The 24,849-nt window shown below is 35.4% G+C and overlaps 2 protein-coding genes across 2 annotated transcripts in view; one reads left to right on the forward strand and one right to left on the reverse strand.

Annotated features, from left to right (window-relative positions):
* The window catches only part of LOC113230905 (transient receptor potential cation channel trpm), a 542,480-nt gene that overhangs the window by 264,621 nt on the left and 253,010 nt on the right, over nt 1–24,849 (forward strand). The window lies entirely within an intron of this gene.
* Nucleotides 5,530–9,616, reverse strand: LOC113230684 (ejaculatory bulb-specific protein 3-like). Its single transcript, XM_026464725.1, has 3 exons — nt 9,492–9,616; nt 6,476–6,660; nt 5,530–5,817 (listed from the first exon to the last, which is right to left on the reverse strand). Exons 2-3 carry the CDS (start codon nt 6,657–6,659, stop codon nt 5,630–5,632), a joined length of 372 nt encoding a protein of 123 aa, XP_026320510.1. The 5' UTR covers nt 6,660; nt 9,492–9,616; the 3' UTR covers nt 5,530–5,629.

Here is a 24,849-nt window from a genome sequence, read left to right on the forward strand (position 1 = left end):
ATTATTTAAATACATGTAACATTTTGAATACACCTTATTTTTTTATAAAACTACATGACGGATCGAACATATCGTGCACCTTGTGGTAAACCAACAGTTTGTGCTGAAGTGGCTCTGACTCCGCATAAATACTTAGTTAGGCATCTTATATGGAATCTTAATATATTTATCTTAAATTGTATACAATAAATTTTAATTCATTTTTTTTATACCATTGTTATTAAAAATACAATATATATATATATATATGGTAAAACCAAAGCCCTGTTTGATTTAATACCGTGATGGCAAACCGGGATTCAAATTTATAATGAGCTGCTGCACGCAAACTGACGTGTTGCGGTGAGGTGCGGTATTAACGTTTTGCTGTTCGGGTTTCATTAAAATTAACTAACATTTATATCATTCAAGTCATTGCTGTACAAAAAAAATATGAGCGAATTCATCAATGTCAACCTATTTTACTATCCTGTGCAGATTCAGTAGAAGTAGAGCTAATTTTAAATGAATTCGTCCTGGAAGTACCTCGCGTATTTCTGCCAGATTGAGAATAGGTACTTGTTGTGGTTATGTAGCACATTATTATTATAATTTGATATAACTTTAACAATTCATAGGCCATTTGTTAGACAAGTTTTTTACACTTTTATTTCCGATATTTTTATGTAGAGTTTTTAATTTATCATATGCATTCGAGTCCGTTTATCATATGGAGTGAAAATACAGTTTTAGCCACAACAAATGATTTCTCAACCTTCTGTCTAGTGAAATTTGCTGTCTAGCTGGCAACATTGATAACTTACTATTGGAACGCGCCTAGCGCTTTACTAAAGCTCTGTAGTTGCTATAAATTGTATACTGGGCAAACCTCAGCGGGCAATAAATACTGCTTTTGTGTATTGAATCGGCTCTCCAAAAGCGTCCAAACCAAAAAGCCATAATATAGGATACGATGGGATTGTCACATACAATTGTATAAAAGTTCCTAAATAAATAAAGGAAAAAAATATTATTAGCACATTGCCTACTTTATATAAAGGGCCAGACATTGTTTCGCCGATAATGTTACTTGAGTCATTGTTAAAGTAGTTTCTACATTTATGTACGGACAACGGCACATCAGACTACACATTTTTGTTCGAAAATCGCCTCCAGTGCACCTGAACAAGATACGTCAATGTGTAGCTTGATGTGCTGTGCTTGATACGTAATTACAGACGCAGACGCGAATGAGGATCTTGAGAGGCAGTGCCGAGTCATGTCATTGAAGAGCACAGAACAGTAAATACAGAACAAGTGCTTAGTTTGCTTGGCACGTGTGCCAACAGTACGCGGAGTGCCACATACTCAGTTCGCCATTTTCGCTTAGTACGCTATGGTCGTGTCAATTATCTCGCGCAAAACCTCAAAAACCGTGGAAAAATGCTTTATTTTGCTAATTTGGAGTACAAAAATTACAGTCACATCTGAAACAATATTTATTATACATGGTGGTGTTTCATATTATCGTTAAGTCTTATTTTATTTTGATAAATGTCCCATTTTCTGTTTATCGTAATAGATTTTTTACCGCTGCAATATGGTCGATTTTTTTGGAGAACGTTAATAGGTGTTAATCATTCGTCTTTCAGCTATTGCCGTTAGATGGCAGCACATTGAATGTATCAATTACAAAATAAAAACGTCGTAACTTGCAATATAGGTATTGAACTTTCGACGATATGCCAACGGGGTAAAGTTTAAATTACGAGTTTATCAACAGTCCAGGATTTGTTACATTTAAAAAAATTAGATACTACGACCAATCATTGCCAAGATTTCATAATATTTACAATTATGTATGAATGAGTTTTGACGACAGCAGTTCTAATTGTAATGGAGGTTTAAGGCCTTTCCATTGTTTTTCCACGTCTAGCCCGCTTGCGATAACGCGACGCGATTATCAATTAGGGCACCTGGCCGCGAACTTCGATCTCGATTCAGAACTCTTCGATATTTTAACCGAATCTTTCGTATAGATATCGTTCTCGAATCAAATGAAAATCCTTTTATATACATTCTTAAGACTTTAAAGGCCTAAAATATAGGAATGCATTAGTCTTGTATTAAAACAAATTAATAAAATTGAACAAAATGTAAACTTTATTTAAAATAAACAAGAGATTTCCATATTAAATTCTCGCTTTGTAAACAGTAGGAGGTGTTCTGAGCAATCGTACGAGTGTGACGTCATTTCGGTTCGGTTTCGAATACGACAGTTTGACGTTCGATTTGGGTTTTGTGAATAAAAACGAAAAGAAACCGTACTATATCAAATCGAATCGGTCGACAACTGAGTTATCGTAAGGTTCCGAATCGATCCCCTATTCCGACATCGATATGTTTGATCGTGTTTTCGTACGAATAGATTTCAAACATTATAGTCGCGCCTATCATCGCACGGCAATTAGGACGCCGCGTCCAATTAGGACGACGCTTCTGGCATCAAAAATGTTTACCCAGAACAGGTGAATGATTTTTGCGCGCTGTTCCGAAAGCGACAATGATCTTTCAAAGAAAATCTAAATAAGTCCAAGAATAAACTAGTTCAAACTATGATTTCGAAATGCCAGTTCTGTACTTTTTTAAATCCCTAATTTTCATTTTATTTGTATTTTAGTTTTATTAACATATTTACTATTATATTATATTAACTAGCATTTTATTTTTTAAATTATTTTTTCTACTGCTGTACTTTAACGTGTCAATTATAATTTCATAAACCAATCACAAAGGCCTTCTTTTTAGTTCTAAACGAAAATTCTACTGTCTATGGCACTCGTTACTGAACAAAAAAAAATCATTATAGTTCTGTACACACGACCATAGTGAGTTTCAAGACGAGAACATCGTATTTTTGCTAAATAAAATATCGAATATGACGCTACTCAAAAGCTCTACTACTACCTTGTGATTAGTTAAAATATAAGCGGCCCTTCGCCAATCACGGACATTTGTATGCGATATCTTTGTTTTTTTTTTGTTTTGAAGGCTTTCTTTTGAGTTTGATGTCATGGATTGTTGACAATAATATTTATATTCCGGTTGTCTTTCTTTATTTATATTTACTCGTAGTAAATGTATTGTATGCAATCATTAAACATATAATTAGGTCTTAAAATCTCATACTTTGGCCTAAATACGGTACTCGACTTTAAGAACTCTCATTATGCAATGATTACATAAAATACTATTATTATTATATTAATATATAACGTAATGGGATTCATACCTAAATAAATAATTGAATTATTTTTGATGAATTAATTATGATAAAGAAAAGTTTATAAACGTTTGGCGCATGGTGTTCGGCGCCAACTTTCACTGTTACAAAATATCTTTTTTGTACAGAAATATGTTAATTGAATACAATTTCATCCAGTCCAAGAACAATGATTTAAAATTCAACCATTTATATTAAACTTTCAAGGAGTTCAATTGTCCAAGAGTTGTTTACAAAACTGACTTTAAAGCCGTGAAGTTAAATCGAAATTGCTTTGACAATTCCTTTGCAATTTGTCAAAGTTAAACAGTAATTAACAAGGAAATTTACTGCTAAACGGAATTTTGCTAGCGACGTTTAAACCTTTTACTTTTGGTCGTGTGATTTTGTGCGAGTTTTATTGATGTTGCGTTTTATGGGGCAATACTTTTGCTACTTACTGTGCATGTGAACAAACGAAAGCGTTTCTTAAACTTTCTATTAAAAAAAATCGATGTAAACAATACTAACATCGTATTGTTCTAATTAATTAAATCTTCTAAAATTTTTTATTGAATTGATATTCAATTTTAGTTGGTATAGCGTCTGGCGTGGTTATGCTAGAAGACGTCGGTTCGAATCCGACCGGACCGAAGGATTTTTTCTGAGTGTTCAATCTCTGTATTAATAATAAAAAAATAATAAAAATAAATGAAGCGCGCAGACACATGCATCTCACTTGCCTTATTCACAAAATAGTATTCACGAAGCGACCATTATATCTATATGAAAAACTGGAATGGAGAGGAGATGAATCTGACAGAAATCTGCGAAGTAAAGGTACTTTGTTAAGAATTCCATCTCACAAAACAACCGGATATAAGGGTTCATTCAAGTACTCAGCATCAAAGATCTGGAATAACCTCCCCCATCCTTTACGCGAACACAGATCCCTTTTGAGCCTGAAAATGCATCTAAAGAGGAATATGCTGGTGGATCAAAAGTGAGTGCTTTTATGAAACGCAAAATAAAGGGAAAAATAAGACTCTGTGCGATGTCTATGGAATGTCTATAGAAACTATTTTTTAAATAATTGTATAGAATTGAGATAATTTAATTAATAATTTAAGATAATTCATAATTTTAGATCTGTTAATATTATTATTGGTTTATTGTCATTGTTATTATTATTTCATTTTATTATTATTATTGTTATTATTATTATTAGATAAATAATATTTGATGTTTGTTTGCGATTTGTGTGTGTGATCGACAACGTACAGCTGCCATGGTCGGGTCGAGCTGAAAATCAGGGCTGAAATCACTACAAATTATTTTATATTAATTTTTTTAATAATTCATTAATTCAGTAAATTGCGTAATTACAAATTGTTTATCCTCATTTCTGTAAATTATAATTATTATTATTATTTATAATTTTTTTTTATTATTATTATGTGTGTGAAAATAAATGGTTTAAATGGTTTAAATAATTATAATTAAATATTTTTCATTTATACGAAACACTTATTTAAAAATGCGTTCTGATATTGAAAGGTAAAGTTGCGGTTGAAATTACAGGCACATGCGACTTGTGATGGCCGCAGTGGCAGCGCCTCCTCGATCTATGCCATTTTGAGGCTCTAAGTGGCATTGCAACTGCTATAAACAGGCGAATCGCTTACCACCAGGCGCTCGACTTGTTCGTACGTAGAATATGTCTGGAGTGGTGATTCCCGTATGTTGACGGCATTGTCTCGATTTAATAATATTCTCCGGGACACATAATTCAGCTACATTTTTATTTTTATATGCCTAGGATACAAAATATTAGATAGGTTAGATAGATAGAAAATTCTTTATTGTTAGCACCATATACATAGAAAGATTACAGGACAAAAATCAAGCAATCTATGAAGAAAAACTTTTCCTCGGTTTTACAAATTCAAATTTTCAACAAGGATATGACGTTTTGTCTTCGCGGTAATGTGCGTTCCGGTTTTTAAGAGTAAGGGTGCTGGTCAAATTACAGGTACATGGGACTTGTCACTTACCACTAGGTGCACGACTTGTTTGTCCTGTCACTTGGTATTTCGTGACGTAATTAAATCCGCTTATTGGTACTATTTATTGTATTATCGTCTATATCATACTTTCATAGGTACCTAAAATGCGAGCTCAATCGAGTTATGAAAATTGGGCAGAAAACATCTCATGAAACTATCCAGATTTTGTAGAGCAGCTAACAATCTGCTCTACAAAACCATTAAAAAAAAACCATAACATTTAATAATGCTCTTATAATATTAAAAGTACAATAAATAATTAAACAGCAATATCAACAAAGAAACTAATGCCAACCATATTTAACCGTCACTAAATTGCAATTTAGTATAAAGATTTCAACTCCTTTTCGTATTTAGTCGAGTACACTCTTTTAGGGTCGTATTTTTCAACCATTTGACGCCAAACGTTTTTATCATGGGTCATTAAATGCTTGATCACTTTGCGCATGCCTTTATGTTGAGCATCAGTGCATTTTGCGCAACCCGTTTTCAGACCTTCCGCTATATGTGCTGAAAAATAAAAATGTATCGTTATTATTACATCACAGTGTATGTTTGCCAAGAAATGTTGTATTAAGTGTATAATCCAATCGTATTTAAGTCAGTGTTTTACATATATACGAATAAAGGTTTATTAAATAGTATGAGACAGTTATGATGACGAGTTACGGCGTGTCTACACAAAGTCGACAGTCGCCTTCGGCAGAGTGTTTCGTCTTGCCGAAGGAGGCGCAGTCGATTCGCTGTTTATACCGTATTGGTCGGTGCAGGTGACGCGTATTTTACACTGAGTCGTCTCCAAAAACACCAAATCATTATAAATACAAGTTTACACACAGAGATACAACAAATCATGACCGTCGACAAATTGAACCTTTATGTTCGATTGTCGCTTGCCGAAAGTGACTTAGTCGATAGTGTTTACACCTCGTCGGCTAGGTCAACTTTAGCAGCAACCTAAGAACGTCAAACGACTGAAGTCGGCAGATAAGTGGTGGTGACTTGTTTTTAACCAAGTGCAAATAAAAAGCTTAGAATTAAAAAAAAATAGATTGCTCGTAGTTTCTCACCTAAATGGCTCAAAATAAGCCTTTATTATTTGTGACTGTTGTTTAACCCAAAAGGTACTAATGATATAATAGTACCTGAATTGCATGCTTTTACTTACATTTCAGTTCTCGTCCTTCTGACGTGCATTTTCCTTGATCAAGTACGCATTTATTGTATGCATTGAGCAATCTCTTGTTGGCGATGACCTCATCAATGTTCAGGCTGTCGTACTTATCTGTGTACTTCTCTTCGGCCCATATGCAGGACAGGGTTAGACCAATTGCGATCAGAACAAGTTTCATTCTGTGAAAACGGTACAAGATTTTTATTTAGTAGCAATAAATTAGCTTATAAAAGAGTTCGTTCCTGCCTCCTACTATTGTACTGCCTCCTTGACTATTTCTGCCGTCAAGCAGTAAAGAAAGTTTTACTGCGTTCCGGTTTTGAAGGGTAAGAGGGTTGATGAAATTACAGACACATAGGACTTATCAACTTATCTCTCAGGGTGATGGGTGCAGAGGCAGTGCCCCTCAGATCTATGCAATTTAATGCTCTGAAAAGTAATGGAATTGTTATGAACAGGCATGTAACTTACGACCAGGGGCACGACTCGATCGTCCCGCCACTTGGTGTCATAAATAATAATAATAATAGTGAAGAAGAGCATTGTTAAAAACAGGGCTAACCTGATGTTCACTTGCGTTACATCAAAAAACCCGTGTACGGAGTTTGATATACACAGAAAATTAAAATACGGACGCTAACTCCGTTGAAACTATGCTAACTTATAGTAGTTCATATTCACATTAAAATTTTCAAATTTTGTCTTACAGATATTTATTATATTTATTTATGTTTTCAGGTAAGTGCTGTGAGCACACAAAATAAAACACGAGAGTCCAGAAAGTTCTACAAAGGTTTGTGGATACGTAACGAAAATACGAGTTTACATTCTAATGGAAATTAGAATCTGCTCGAAATTAAAATCTTTAGCTTTGAAATAAATAAATGAGGCTATAGCGCAAGAGTGATGTAACAACACTATTTCTTTTCTACAAAATTACCCAAATTATTCTAAAGTAAAAATTGTTTTATATTTGGATACCATTTTCATGTAAAGAAAAATATTTAATTATATTTTTTTTTGCACGTGAAAATAACTTCCAAATATAAAATGATTATGTATTTTGGTGTCACTTAGGGTCGTATTCCAGAACTCTACTCAATACTCAAGTCAGGATTTGAGTATTGCAGTGAGCACTGAAAATCAGACTCAAGTCCTTGCCATTAGGGTCGTATTTCCATTGCTTGAAATTATACTCAAGTCTGCTCAAGTCCTGACTTGAGCATTGAGTAGAGTTCTGGAATACGACCCTTTAAGTGATATTGCGTAGAAAAAATGGAATGTGGTTTACACCACTACGGCGCTGACAAACTCAAATGTGATCACTTCATGAAGTTGTTAAGGCTGAAACCACATTTATTCATTCCCGCTAAGAAAAGAAACTGTTCGTTTCTTGGCTCTGCAAAAGATGGTGTTAACTTGTTTAGACTTTTGAGACGAACACGTCCATGAATAAGGCCTGTCAATAGCAGTTACAATGCCACTCAGAGCTTTAAATCGCAAAAATCTGATGGCTATTGCCACTGCACCTTTCACCCTGAGGCATAAGACATACGCTGAAACATGACAAGTCTCATGTGCCTGTAATTTTAATAACATCCTTCAAAACGGAAACGCAATAATACTCACATAACTGCTTGGCGGTAGAAATAGGTAAGTGACAGTACTTCCCTGGACGAACTCTTTCAAAAAGAGCTCTATTACTACTAAAATTTGACTATTTTGTAAGAGGCGACACGTGCCCAAGTAGATCTAAGACTTCAAAAACTTTTGTGGGCTCTATAAAACTAGAACTGCCTCCCTGATGCGTCGCGTGCGTGGCAGTTCCAATAGCCTTGTTCGTTTGATCTGGGAGAACCCTGTCAGTAAATTGTGGAAGCACTGGAACTCAGTCCACATGGGTTCCAGGGGTTTAATTTATAAGTTACTGTAATATTTCGCAAATTTAGTACTAACATAGGTTGTAAGAATTTTTTTGTAACTAACACTAATATGGACTATGTCTGAAATAAACTTTTTGAATTTGAATTTGAATTTGAATAAATATCTCACTAAAGTAAATAAATAATAATAGAACATATTATACTAGACAAACATGCATTCACTGGAAATGAAAGTGTGTTTTCTGGATCTGGCATATTTAGTAGCAGTATAGGCCCTTGTAAAAGAGTTCGTTCAGGGAAGTACTGCCACCTTACCTATTTCTGCCGCCAAGCAGTGATGTTAGCATTACTGTGTCCGGTTTTGAAGGGTAAGGGTGCTGGTGAAATTACACGCACATGGGACTTGTCAACTTAGGTCTCAGGGTGACGGGCGCAGTTGCAGTGCCCTTCAGTTCTTTGCGATTTACAGCTCTGAGTGGCACTGCAACTGTTATGGACAGGCGTGTAGCTTACCATCAGGCTTGACGAACAAGCCATATAATAAAAAAAATCTAAATTACGTATAATTGTTTGTTCTACGAAGGATCAACGTTTCCGGTTCTTTACAGGTCCCATCCCACAGTTGATTTAGTCGGAAAATCGAGTGAGATCGGGAAAAAATAGTTTTATTTTCTACGTGTAACAACCACGAATACCTAGAAACTCGATACATTCATTTGTATGTTTGTAGATATACACTACAATGCACCACAAAAGTGCTTAAAACAACGAAAAGTTTGGAATACGTGACACAAATAATAAATATTAGACAACATCACATGCGTTGCTCTGATACCAAAAGTAAGTAACTAAAGCAATTGTGTTATGGAAATCGGAAACAAACAAAAGTTAGTTTTTCTACATTGATCCGGCCGGGGATCGAACCCGGGACATCAAAGATGGTGACACCATTAAAACCGGTGTGACAGCTATTCGATCACGGAGGTCGTCAAACTTAAGCCACGTAATTACCTTTTTTTTACTTTTATACTACTAAATAAATTATAAAAATAATATACGAAATTAAACTAACTAAAAATAGTATTTTCGAAAACTAGAACATGAACGTTTAAAATTAAATAACTTACTTGTTAAATTAGCTGTACTCGTAGAGTAATAGAATAGCTAGACACTTTAAAGTGTAGCGAATCAATCGAGCTATAGTTTAGAACTGTGGAGATCAGAAACAATGCATGTTTTTATAATCGAGGTTTCTTTTCTCCGAGATACTCTTGCACAATTTCAATAATACGCCACTCCGAGTACCTTCAGTAAGGTTGAGGAAAATTAATAATGTTTCCTTATACAGGCTGTAGGAAAACGGATTACAATTTGAATTTCCATTAAATCTCTCTATTTTTATAAACACTTAAATGATAATTTAATACATTTAGTAAAAGTGACGTAATTGTGCTTGGGGTTTCTCTGATGGACTGAATTCCTAATTTGCCCTCCTTGTAACTACTACTACTCCTTGTACTAACGTAATCGATATTGCAGTATTAATTTCGCCTCATAAAACTATACAATACCATAACGATCTTACTTTCTCAAATCTTATAATCTATAAAGAGTATATATATATCTTATAAAGAGTGATTATTCAGGAGATGGGAAAACTTTATATTTATTTTAAATTTCTTATCAAGGGAGTTAATTTGGATGCATTACTTAATTTGGATGCATTACTTAATTTGGATGCATTACTTTAAGAATAGGTAAAAGCCAGTGTGTGAATATGAAGGAAATGTGATGTGAAATCAGCCTGCACAATTTGTATATACACTTCAAGTTTAGCAGTTCAGTAACTTTGTGCTTTAAGATACGAGTTTGAGAAAATAAGGCGTCGATAAGCTCTTTATCTCGACGAAATAATCTGCCTTTCTCGCTTGCACCTTTGCACTGCTAATTACTCTAACTCTCTTATAATCTTAATCGAGTTGACTATGCTACGTAAATCTGAGCAAATGAATAAAAAAAGGGCAATGGTGTAATTGTGCTTGGGGTTTCTCCCATGGACTGAATTCTTAATTTGCCCTCCTTGTCATAAGGAACGTAATCAATATTTTCAGCGAAATTGAGTTATTACTATATCTGGGATCAGCGAAACAATATCTATAACCCTTTTTGTCAATATATTATGTCTTATTTTTTTATATTTTATGTAGCATAAGTTTTGTTGTTAAGCAAATTCAGTGTAACTGCCATTTTTGAGGTGGCAATAAAACTTTCAGTACGAACGTCTCCAAAGTTAATGTGTTAGATGAGACAAGGAGGGCAATAATGAAGTCATATGTCAGAAAACTAAACAGAGCGAGATCTCGCAAAATCAGTAAGCTTAAGTGGTAATGAGCCAGACATGTCTGCAGGAGGGCTGATGGCCGATGAAGCAGACTTGTTCCAGAGTGGCGAACACTAGAACGGCAAGATGGACGGACGACCTGAGAAAGAGAGAACCAACCGGGAGAGTTGGCGTGCTCAGGGGGACGCTTATATCCAGCAATAGATGAGTGTAAGCTGATGATGTAAAAGTGACAAGGAGTAGTTGTTAGATCAAAATAATATTGTTCTGCGTAAAACTGGATATACAATTGAATATAAACAGTTTTCCAGAAACTACAATTGAACCTATTCAAGTCTGGAGTGAAAACGCATTTTTGAAACAATCGGGAACCATGGCCGTCAAATCGTCGCTTGTGTCACCCAAAAAACTTTGTCCATACGACGAGAATGTAAATACGTTTCGCGTTTCGCTTGGCCCTCCACTCTCGTTTTCAGGCCAACATCTTTCCGAAACAAAGCTTCATACTTGACATTGTCTTTTAATGTGATCGAGAATTACTTATTTGACGTTTTTTGTTTCGTACTAATGTCGGGCGGAGAACGCGAAAGGCACGACGTCATTTTCTTTTTTATTATATTACGGACACAAAGCTTTATCTGACCGGCTTAATGTGATTTCGTGTTGACTTCCTATAGGATCAGGCGTCTATTTTACATTGAAAAATATATACTTATTATCTATAAGACACTGAGAATGTACATTTATTTATTTAGATACACCATCGGCACATACATAGAGAAATTTACACTGTTTTAACATATAATTTTTTATACCATTACAGGTATACAGCATTTACGAAAACTACCTTAATTTTAAAAGAAAATGGAAACAAAATTACTGTATACAAAAAAAAAGAAAATTAAAACTACTATCTAGAAATTATTGAACAAAACAAAACCTCTAAGACTCCACCTTTAAAGCAGTTGTGACATTCCGTTTGAACTTATATAATGAGTCGTGGAAGATGTCAACGTCGTCTGTATTAACGTTATTAAAAATTCTTGTGCTACGGAAAAGAGAAGAAAAATGGCCCACATTAGTACGAGATACAGGAACCAAAAATATATTTCGCGCTGGATAACATGGAAGCCTTCTAGAAGTCGCCAAATTATCGCTAAATTTACATATCTATGGAAACATAATTAATTCCATTAGATTTATTTTCGTCTCTACATTTTGAGTTTTTTTTCGATTGTCTATTATTTTTTATCAATTTTACATTGTGAATTCTTACATTGTGATGAATTGTGTTATTGTAACAGTTTTTATAAGTAAAACTAAATTTTAATTTAAGAGAAAACCTAGGAAGTTAAACCTAATATCCTATCCATTATATCAATAACATACTCTAATAAATGGAAGTTTAGTCCAGCATACGTATTCTCTACGTCTTTGATAAGAAATTCTTCAAACGATGCGCAAAGAGGCATCTTGTTGGTAGACAAATTGAACACAAACTCTGAGATAACTGAAATACGTTAAGGTTATGGGGTATAAAAACGCTTTTCTCTGTTTATGCAGCGAACTGTGACTCCACAACCCTCTTAACTCAGCAGTCGAACTCGTTACCGTTAATTAAAGATCATTCTGATAAAATAATCAATTACACATATTATTTTGTATTTAATTTGTGCTTTAGTTTACGTGTTTTGTCAATTGATAGCCATCGAGTATATAACCAGAAATAGAGGCGAAATATCATTTAATTTGTGAGAAAACTATTCTGCCATATCATTACTGTGACAACTGCGCTCCGATTGGCCAGCCCGAATTCGAAACAATTGACGGGTGTCGTCAATTGTTTCACTTCAAATCGACTAGGTATCTTAAGATTTGTTATAATAGACGAAAATTGCAAAATGACATATTTAATATTTTTACCGATGCAATGTGATTCCGTTTGTTTTATAGTTAGATGTTTTGCTGTTTTTCCCACATCACCGAATAGAACAGCACGGCTTTGTTACAGATATGTATTATCTTTATTACAATAAATACAGAATATTTTTTGGAATATACGGAGACTTACACACAGGTCAGTAGTTGGCCTGTCTATAATTCAGTGCAAACGGGAGATGGTATTTATAAGAGCTGTATCGCTAATGTGTTATCAGGAATATAAGGCCCTTATTTCGTCTCTATTTCTGGTTATATACTTGATGTTGATAGCACAGTACAAATCATTTTGAAAAGAGCTATAATAAAATGTAAAATTTTTAGGCTATATTTTACTGTATCAAAAATATTATCTTCTTCTGGGTATGCCATTTCCTATCAGATGTGGGCTATCATTGTAGCCACTTGTGACCATGAAGTTCCGGCTCGGAAAAGATTCTTTACAAGATTTTGGAGCCACATGGATATTTCTACGGCCACGTTTTTATAACTTCTTTTTCTTTGCACAATAACAATGATAAATTTAATTACTAGTACTGTAATTTCGTCTGTTTTATGGTTTTAGGGAATTCCAAGCCTCTGTGCATCCTCTACAATATAAAGTTATAAAGTGGTAATGACAAGAATTTATATAGCATTGAATAAAGGAAATAATATAATGAGCACGCATAATATAGGAAAGATCTAAAAAGAAACATCCTCCTTCTTTATGATATCAAGCGGTAGGACGAACAACTAGCGGGTCTGGTAGTACGCGTCACGTCTATCCATAACAGTGGTAGTGACAGTCAGAGCTTGAAATCGCAAAAATCTGAGGGTCACTGCCACTGCGTCCGTCAGTCTGAGATATAAGTTGACAAGGCCCACGTACCTGTCGTTTCACCAGCTCTCTTACCATTTAAAGCCGGAACGCAGTAATCACAATCACATTATTGCTTTTCACAACTTTCCTGGATGAACTGTTTCACGAGAAGCTGTGATACTACAACTTATTCAGTTTAAAATAGAAAAATTCTTCGAATTTCACTTTTGAAAAAGTTAAACGTATATTTGGTGTAAGTATATGCCTGACTTCACAGGAAGCTTCAACAAAGCCAATCTGGCTTTTTAGCGAGGATTTCTAAATTTGGCACCGAGGAACTCATGGTTTTCATTGCAAAAGGAACAAATTTGTAGCATTGGTCGAGACGGCAGAATCCGATATCCCCATCCTTGCGTGGACATAGGAGAAAGTCACAGCGTCCGCATTCAGAATGTCATAAATCATTTACAGCACTCTCACTGTTTGGTCTTCAGTAATAGTACAGTCTTCATTAGGTATGCTAGTAATTTTGAACTTAAGATTTAAAATAAAATAAATAAAAGACATTTATTTCTCCGCAAAATATAAGAAACACATTTGAGTGATGTGAACAAAAAGGTTAAAGATTTAGCATTGCCGATTTTCTTATTATTATATTACATTCTTCTATGATATTTTTATATTACAGTCTTCACCTGTAGCTAGCTAGCTGTTCGCTTGCAGCATCAAGCTAATATGCGGAGTTTACATCAAGTAATAACTTACCTTACGTAATAAATTTAATGGCTGTCCGTGTAAAATTATATCTTTATGCATTTGTCCTGAAATTTAAAATTTTGTGCTGCTAGAAGTTTTAAGCTTTATAGTACTTATGATTGAAGTCTTAAAGTATGAAAAAACAGCATGATTTCATGTAAGTAATGATTTAAACAATTACAACACCTAGTTATGCAAATTTGTTGCAGCCACCTGGGCATGATGACATCCTTTATCGCATGCCATAATATAAAATAAAATAAACGGACGTAATTGATAAAACAAGAACGCCCTATGAGTTGATCGTGATCTTGATAAGTACTATTACTGAGTCACTTTTACAAACTCTTGCGCCATTATCATAAAGCCTTGTGAATAATTGTTCATTAATTGCGGGAGGATTCAACCTTTTTTTTGCTTTAAGGAAATGAGCAATACTCGTCCTTTCTAGATACTATTCTTCATTGATTTATAGTAATTGCTAAGAATGCTTTGTTATTTAGAACATCATTGAAAGTGTTCCATTGTATGCAAGACAGTTGATTTGCTAGGCTAAGGCTATTGACATTCTTACACTATATATTTATGAAAATGTATTTATGTCAAGAAGAATAGTATTTTTTATGAAAAATGGTAACAGACATAACATTAATAAAAAGGAATAAAAAATAATCTCAGTGCAGAACAGTACCAACTTCTATTGAAATCGGTTAACTAAAATTGCGCAAACCCGGATTCATCTCCCATTTCGCCACTATACGGGACTTGACACAGGAGATAATAAAAATCGGTTCTCACTACTCAAAGTATATAGAGAGAAAAACGCCTTGAATTGGAGAATAGCAAAATCAACCATTAAACTAATTGATGCTTATAATAAAATTTAGACGCTATTTATAAAAATAAATCTTCATGTATGAACAGTCACCCTTAGAGGTGGATGATTTTCTTCAAAATTAAATGGGACCACTATGGAGGTACCCTCTTTCCAACAAAAAAAGAATCATGAAAATCGGTTTACAAATACCGGAGTTATCGCGTAACATATATACAAAAAAACAACATACAGTCGAATTGAAAACCTCCTCTTTTTTTGAAGTCGGTTAAAAATAAACTAGCTGTTCTTGCCAGTACACGCTTAGTATAGCTAGTATAACTTAGTAAGCGTAGTATAAGGTTCTGTAATAAGTTAATTTTCACTTTAAACGTAATGTAACAGAATTCTGTTTATTATTTACTTAATGTGCTTTACGAAGGATAAATCTTCGCTAATATTATCACGTGTGGCATTGTTATTATTATAGAAACTAATTACTAAGCTTCCAGTTCGTTCATTGGAATTCTTTGTTTACAAATCGATTGTGAACTGGTAATCTATACTACCTCAATGTTCTAAAGATTTCACTTTTGTAACACCATTTTATACTATTTCATACTCCAGAGCGTTGAGAGAAATTCCATCTCAGATACATTTAATTTTGGCGCCAGAATCGACTTCATCCTACTTGTACTAACTTCTAACCAGATGCTATATAAATGACGCAAACAATTCGTTCTTCACCTGTAAAATTGTCAAAATTGAGATAGTATCGGTTGTTAGTTCACAGTCGAAATGTCACGACCGTGTGACAGTTCAAACTGGGTTAGGTCGCCGAGGGGATGGCGCTGGTATAGTTTGAATTTGTTCAGTTTAATTATGACATGATGATCGTAAACGTAAAATGAAGTTGATGGTGAATACATTTTACACAATCGGGCATTGACAAGAGGGGCTTTTTGTGTGAGATTCTCGAACTTAGAACAACATGAACATTCGAGCGCGGCGGGTCCTGTGAACTTACCTCCGTGGCATTTAAAATCCGTTTTAACCTGATCGATCTGTTGTATTTCCGAACTAATTATGTTGAAAAGTAGAGAAACAAATTAATTGCAGTCAACTGACGTTATTATTTTACCGCCGGCTCAACAAATTGATAACGAAAAATGAATAGGCCAATTATCAAATAAATTCTGAGTAAATCAGTGACTAGAGTGTTCCCCTTAACGTCTCCCTTACGGCCTTATATTTCGATAGAGATAATAACTCCGGAATTTCAGAAGAAGGTATGATCCACTCTATATGTCTACCTTGAACTTTAATTAAATGTAGTCTTCCTATGTCTCTGGTAATTATTGATTCTATGACCAAGATTAGGATTTCAGATTTTTATATAAATGCATATGAAAGGCCTCAACAAAACAAAGAGCCCAAACACAAGGTAGCTGCAAACGCGAGGCAGTAGCGACGCAGTCCCTAATGGTCTACCTTTACACACTAATGATAAATAATGGTAAATACGGCTTGCTCCGATTAATTATGCAAGGAAAAATCCAGGGAAATCGTACATCTGGAAGAAAGCGTACTTCGTGGCTTGAGAAACTCCGGACATGGTTCAACCTCAGACCAAGATCCTTGTTCCGTGCAACTGTGTCTAAAAAACAAAGCCCTAATGACTGCCGACCTCCGGTGGGAGATGGCACCTCAAGAAGATGTAAAATATTTTTTTCAAATTAGAATGGGCTTGCCAACCATCGAAATATTTTCACAAATGTCGAAGAAATCTCGTAACATAAGTACAATAAAATTCACTTGAATTGAGAAGCCCTCCTTTTCTGAAGTCGGTTAAAAATAAATTTATTTTCTCTATCAATGTAAAAGGCCAAACATGTACACAAAGTATATAGGCTTAAAAGTTAAATTCCGACGATGAAGTCAGGATTTGTTTGTTCTAAGTTTCTAATAATACCGCTTTAAATGCAAATTTCATCGAAATTGCGAAGATTGAAAGTACTTGTATACATTATAATGGATTTATACAATCGTGCTTGTTACTCGCTTCGTTATTCCTTAAAATATTCGTGTACAAATGCCGACGCGAACCGCTATTTGGATATTCTCTCAAGTTTGCGTTCGCCATTCGTGTCTTTGACTTAAGCTCGAAAAACCGCACTCAACGCGAGCGCATGAGGTCTTACCTCTTAAGGCTACGGTGCCCCAACACAGTCCATGCAGCACTTGCTGTAGTGCCCCTTGTGCTCTAATTATCTGTACGGAAGGTCTCTATACGGTCACGGATAGCGCAGTCAAGGTGGCAACATACTGTCCAAAGTCAATATATCTAGTCCTCAAATAAAAAAAGCATCGACATGATGAGAAATTTAATAATTTTTTAAATTGTTCTCAAAAAAAGGAGGATGTTACGCGAACTAAATTTGTGAACCGCTTTTGATGATTCATTTTTGTTAAAAATAGTGTTCCTATTTAAATTTGAAGAAAATATTCCACCCCTGAGGGTGATGAATGACTCTTTTTCTCGTTTTTTTGTACTCTGTACTGAGATTATTATTAAAAAAACCGACATCAAAAGTTCGTGGAATTACATCTATTTGCCAAGTTTTATTGGAATCGGTTATTGGAAAATGCGCGAAACCGGATTCGTCCTTTAGTTTGCCACCCAACATTGGGGGAATATTTTCTTCAAATTTAAATGGTACCAATGCTGAGGTACCCTCTTTCCAATAAAAAAAAAGAATCATCAAAATCGGTTCACAAATGCCGCCGGAGTTATCGCGTAACATAGACGCAAGAATTAAAATATAGTCGAATAGAGAACCTCCTCGTTTTTGAAGTCAGTTAAAAAGGATGCCCTGTTGGAATAGGTTTTTATGATAATAAGATACCGGTAAAGTACAAAGGTACAATAAAAGCTGAATACTAGAAACTAAAACTAAGATTAAATTGTATATTATATGTATTATATTACTTAAATTATGTGTTGGAATGAGAAATGAAACTGTTTTTTTTGGATCATTTCAAGCTTTTTCCAAATCATGGACACGGCTGACTGAGATAGTAGTTGTCAAACAGTTGTCTGATATAAAAAATATAAAAAAAATCTTTTCAATATATTGATCCCACCTACGTAAAGAAACGTAAGCCCAAATTCACAAATTTTCTTTTAATTTATTATTAAAGTATTGAAATTGAAGGACTAAAATGAGCTCAATACTTGCGATTCTGGAGATTTTGCAATGAAATTTGATAGATACTAGTAATTTTCCTGTGATTTATGAAAAAAATTCCTTATTTTTATTTTTTTTTTATTTTTGGCTTACGAATGATTACGTAGGAGTGGTCAATATGTGAATTGGTACATACCTGCTTATGAAAGGCAGCTCTGCTGGTAAATGAGCTATTTAATTTTTCAGTCATATAAGAAATGAATGACTGAGTCATTCATCATAGCTGCATAACACCACCCATTATAACTGACTTGGTATTTATAAATAACATTTCTTATCCAATATTTGTTTATAATACCTATATAACTTTCGCTTCGGAAATGGCCTACCGAGAACAGCGTTAAAAATATAATTTTAATTTAGTCGGGACGTGTGCGCCGATCGTAAAGTAGTCGGCGACGTGATCGGCATGAATTCGGCAAGGCATATATATTTTTAAATGTTTAAAAAAAAACACTAGTGTAATACAACAACTTTAGCAACATTAGTTAGAACAGTGCCGAAGTTACCGCTAGATGGCATTGGCATAAAAAACGCAATTCTGAATCGCAGTGTTAAGATTTTCCCTAAGCTCTTCTATTACTAGTGTTTGTAACAATAGTCCCAATGTTTACCACTAGATGGCATTGGCATAGAAAACGCAATTTGTGAATCTCGATGTGAAGATTTTCCCTAATGTAATGACCTGTCACTAGTACTTTGTATGAAATTGATCTGATCTTTTCTTCTACTTGTATAGTTATTATTGATCGATTCAACGATTGCATTTCTACGGTTATTCTCATTACTAAAGAAGGAAGCGTTTCGAACTCGTGCTAGTGGTGTTCATGTAAAAAAATATCGATATTTTTTCCGATGTGATATATCGAAATGTTGTATCGATATTTTGCGATATATCGGTACAAAACATCGATATTTTCGATATATCATAAAAAATTCTAAAAGATAAACGTAAATAGTAAAACCACCAGTTTTGACACAATAATCAAATGTATTTCGTCAATAACTGAATCCTAACAGAAGAATGTCGCCCGCACACAAGTAATATTTTGATCTCACATTTAACGAACGAAAGCGTGGTCATGACTTAGTCTTTAAAACGAGCTTTATTTCACGTAATTTAAGTTTTCTCGGTCCCTATATCTCTAATCGCCTCAACGAAGACATAAAAATGTACCCTAAAAATAGACACAATTGTAAAGTAACAGTCAAGGATTATCTTTCAAAACACTATAATCACAAGGATATTGAGTCTATTCTACGAGTCATTCAGTAAATGCGTTCTACCCTTACTAAATACATAACATATACCTTAAAATCTACACTACGACAAACGTACTACTCACGTTCGAAAATAATGTACACACACTCATTCACTCACATACACACACACACACACACACTTCACCACACCAATCATTGTTGTTTATTTTTTTATACTATCTTTTTTTTTAATTATTTAATTTACTTTTTGGTTATTATTATCATACCTTTATATCGGGAATAATCTGACTTCCAAGATACCGTATCATACTAGTTTGGAGATCAGAGCATCACGATTTTGTAATACTTAATTTGTTTGATAAATAAAGATTATTATTATTACTATTATTGAATATTGTGTGTGAGCGACTAGTCAATGAGAATATAACCACTACGTTACACTGACGGATGACCTGCGAATCAGCGCTCGAAGTGCGTTTAATTTTTGCAAGTACAATTATTGAATTGTGTCCTTTTAACTATGCACGATTTTTCTTGTATCGGATAAAATATATCGATAGTACATATCGATACAGAATGATATGATAATATCGGCTTGAATCGATGTATCAAGGGCATATATCGATATTTTTTTGAACATCGATATATATCGAGCACTCCTAATTCGCGCCCATCTTTCGGGACAAGTTACGAGAACACCTCAGAGTGGAGTGAGTGTCTTTTTATAAGTTTCCATCCACCGGGACTTTTCACGGACTCTGCGCCGTGCGTGCATCCAACGGAACGAATCCCTTTTATTGAACACACTTATACAAGTGTAAGGCAAAGGGAGAGTGTGGCTCATAATACTGTAAGCTTCTGTACAATAAATCAAGTTATCTCCACCGAAGTTACACCGTTTGATTCCTGGACTTAGTAAGGGGGCACCAGCTAGCCGAGCAAACCTCTGCCACCCTCTACACACCCTCCTACTACACTAGGACATTGTTTAAATTAATATTCATTTTGAACGTTTTTTATACTTTAACTGTTACTTAACAGGTACTGTTACTAAAAATTATCTACTTAGAGAGACGCCTTGACAGGACACAGATCCTGGTGCGAGTCCTGTCAGATCGAAGGAATTTTTTTTTGTATTCGACCGGTGTAATAATTATTATGACAAACGGTCAGCGATCATTACGGCTAACTGTATTTTTAGACATAGCTGCACGGAACAAGGATCTTGTGCTCAGGTTGAACCGTGTCCGGAGATTCTTAAGCCACGAAGTACGCCTTCTTCCAGGCGGTCGTTTTCCATGAATTTTTCCTTGCATAATTCATTGGAGCAGGTCGTATTTATCATTACTCATTATGAGACCAAAGTACTGTAGCTTGCGTTTTTTGACGGTACTCAAAACCTCCAATTTCTTATTCACCATCTGCAATACTCTTTCATTGGATACTCTGCCCGTCCAATATATTTGCAAAATTCTACTATGTAGTTTCGAATGCTTCTAGGTGGGTGCTCATATTTGAGTTAGGTCCAGGACTTTACGCCATACATAAGAACCGAAAATACGTAAGCAACGTGACAAAAGCATCCTGGTACAGATTTTCAAGGATCGATTGCAGATTAGATGTCTCAACTTCAGAAATGCGTTACGCGCTTGTTCTATCCGACATGGTGATCTCCACACTATCATGGTTATATAATATCATAACATTCATTAGAATCAATATATCCCAAACAACGTTTTTTTTTTCGGATCTTAATCGCGTATATTTGTTTATCCAAACAACCAACGTTTTGGAAATTTACAGTCACGTTGGTCACAACCAACTCTGTCAACAATCCGTTGGATTGTTTGAAAAAACAAATATACGCGATTTCGATTCTCGTTTCCCATGTGTAACAATCGCGAAAACCTTTGGAACTTGATTAAAGAATGTTTGTAAAAAACAATAACACAATATATAATTGAAATTTTTATTGAATCGATATTCAATAATTTTTTACGTGAAATTACTCCACTAGTTTGTTATAATTATTAATACCAAGATTCAGAAAAGAACACTCAGAAAAAAGTCCTTCGATCCGGCCGGATTCGAACCGACGGCTTCTAGCATACCGTGCCAGACGCTATACCAACTAAGCCACGGAACTAAATACAAAGACATGACAACAAACACATAGAAAAATTCGAGTAACGAACCAACAAAGTGAGTACGAGAAGGGCACTTATAACCCGTGCGCGCACAGGAACCTTATAAGTTCAGGTTCTGACCCCAGATCAGCGAGTGTACAGGGTTGTTACAGACCTCTGTCACTTGACTTCATCCAGCTCTTCGAGAGGCAAGTGCCTCAGGTGAGCCGCCCCGGGTGCACGTACAGTACCGTCCCTTTTTTCCAGATAGGTACCGGAGCTGTAGGCACGCTCATTTTCCGTTGCGCATTGCACTACTAGCGGTTGCCACCGCTAAGCTGTCGACTCTGAATCCACTACCAAATATCCTCATTGGTGGAGTAGCTGTAAGACACGCTCACTTCCCGACGCTGAAAAATGACGTCTCTCCAGGTCCCAATTAAGCAGCTGGAGGGACCGAAGGATTATCTAGCTTATCATCTACTAGCTCTCCAGGCTAGTGCCGGAGATGCCAGTCGCAGTGTCCTGCGACTTAGGTATAGCTTCCAACTTAAAGGGCTATTCACGTGCCCCGCGCGTCTCCTCGCTTCAGGCTCTCGACAAGACCGCTACTAAGACGCGCTAGTTGCTCACGAGGCAGACGCCCCGGACACACGCAACCGGGGCAGACAAACATGTCCGTCTCTGCAGCTAACCACAAACCCCAGCGAGTCCATACCCAAGCTCGGGTCCGCCAAAGACGGGCGTCTTTAAAAGCAAAAGCGTATCACTGGCGGAGGGCTTGACCTGAACGCCCGCTGTACTGAATTGAGAACCTCCTCCTTTTTTTAAAATCGGTTAATTAAAGAAGCTGATATTTCACTGAAATAAAACAAATTTACGCCACGCCAAATTGACGCCACCGTAGCAAAAATGCGTAATGTAGATAAAATTTTATGCTGATTCAAATAAAATGAAGTGTAGAAAAAGAAAACAAAGATGAAACAAGGGACAAGGATTTGATTTGCAAATTGTTTTAACTGTATTTTTTTTCGCAAATGTGCAGACAGCTTCCAAAAACTGGAACCGGAACGTGCTGTATATATATACAGAGTCGTCGTTTGTCATAAAAATTATATCAATTGCAACCTCAACTAGAAAGAACGGAAACTGTGTAAAACTTTTCAACGACATTCAAATTGATTTGCAGTATCTTTTCTAGATAGGAAAATTGTCGAGAGAGACGTTAACGAGGTGAATAGGCGAAGCGAAATCACGGAACCTTTGCCACAGCCTAGTCTTTAAAAAATAAGCCAACAAATTGAAATATGTAATAGAAATAATTTCTTACTAATGTCATTTGTCTTTAGCAGTGTTGTAAATTAGACAATTCTGTATAAAAAAATTGTTTGTTGTTGTTTTAAATTCTTCACGCCTTTCGACATCCGTTGTCGTCGCCCTGGACCCAAAATAAATAAATAAATAAATAAATAACGCACACACTCAACTAAGCCCCACACTAGGGAAACCCTGTGTCGCGGGTGCCATGGACACACATAGACAACCACAAATTACACCCAAACTCACGAGAGAAATAAATGTAAGCCATACAAACATTTCTCCCGGCCCGGGAATCGAACCTGGGACCTCTGCGTGGCAGTCCGGCATGGTAACCGTTCGGCCACGGAGGCAGTTGCCGAACGGTTACCATGAAAAGAAATGCCGATAGACAATATAAACTACTGCAATATAATGATCCTGTGACACGGCTCTTCTACGACTCGTGCGCTATCGGCAGGATCAAATTCCAATTAGTTTTTGATTGATGATAGTATCTAAAAAGGATAAAAACGGTAAATTTAGAATATTTCCTCTTTTGGAACGGCGCGCGTACAGAAGGCTGCTTAACACAGATTATGTTACTCCTTTGGCAAAGGTGTTACTTGAGTAAAGAGTTAACCTTATCCTGTATCTTATACGCGAGCGTGTTTTTTTTATAACACCTGTGACGGGACGAAAAACTCGTGCGCCTGGTAATAAGCGACACGCCTATTCATAACAGCTGCAGTGCCATTCAGAGCGTTAAGTCGTGGATCTTATGGGCACAGCCACTGCGCCCGTCACCCTGAGACATAAGTTGACAAGTCGCATGTGCCTGTAATTTCAGCAGCACCCTTCACCCTTCTAAACCGGAACGCAGTAATGCTCACATTACTGCTTGCCGGCAGAAACAGGTAAGGTAGCAGTACTTCCCTGGACAAACTCTTTCACAGGTAGCTCTTTTGCTACTATACTGTGTCAATATATGTCAATATCGCCCACATGTGCACTTAAGAGCAAGTTGTGGACGGACGTAAGCTATTTTACATTAAAAAAAAGAAGCCTTAGCATCGTTAGCAAGTTGAGCTGCCTGATACCAACGTATGCTTCCATATTATGGTTGCCCTACACCCGAATGCCTGTAGTTCAAAATCTTTAACTTGTAGTAGGTAAGTAATTAAATTTGTATTGAATTGATATTCAAATATTTTTTGTGAAATTACTACACAAGTTTGTTATAATACCGTTCAATATTTACAAACATCGAATAATAAGTGTTCGATCTTTGTAAATATTGATACAAAGATTCGAAACGCTTAGTTGATGATTAGTTGGCATAGCGTCTGCCACGGTTTGCTAGAAGATGTCGGTTCGAATCCGCCCGGTTCGAAGGAATTTTAAATAATTATAACAAACTTGTAGTAATTAATTTCATAACCCCGTGTACTTTTTTCTCGGGATCTTTCTAGAACTTTATCTTTTAATTTTATTACACTAAAACAAATTTTCAGTTACAATTAGGTACACTTACACCTATAATATATTTATTCATAGTGGTCCTGACTGCCGATTTCAAGCGTTTACTTCTGTATTTAATCTTTTCCTGTGTCATATTAGAGAATGAAAACCTAACTTTATACCATATTTCTAAGGAAGATCTGTGTATTAACGTTTTAGAGATGCACAACGAAATGGGCAAAAGGCAATACCGGTAAAATATGTAAAAAAAATCTGACACTGTGTTTATTATTGATGTAAAATTATTATCAAATCTTGTAAATAACCAACCGCTTTTTAAATGAACATTAAATTAACAAGACAATTGTTGTATATAATAGAACAAATGTAATTTTATTTATAACTTTATGGTGATTTTCATAATAAAAAAGAAATAGAAAACTTAGATTCGAATCGTTGGGAAACTTCATAGAAACTTC

The sequence above is a fragment of the Hyposmocoma kahamanoa genome, unplaced genomic scaffold (assembly GCF_003589595.1).
Source record: "Hyposmocoma kahamanoa isolate Upper Pololo Valley unplaced genomic scaffold, ASM358959v1 64, whole genome shotgun sequence".
Taxonomy (NCBI): Eukaryota; Metazoa; Arthropoda; class Insecta; order Lepidoptera; family Cosmopterigidae; genus Hyposmocoma; species Hyposmocoma kahamanoa.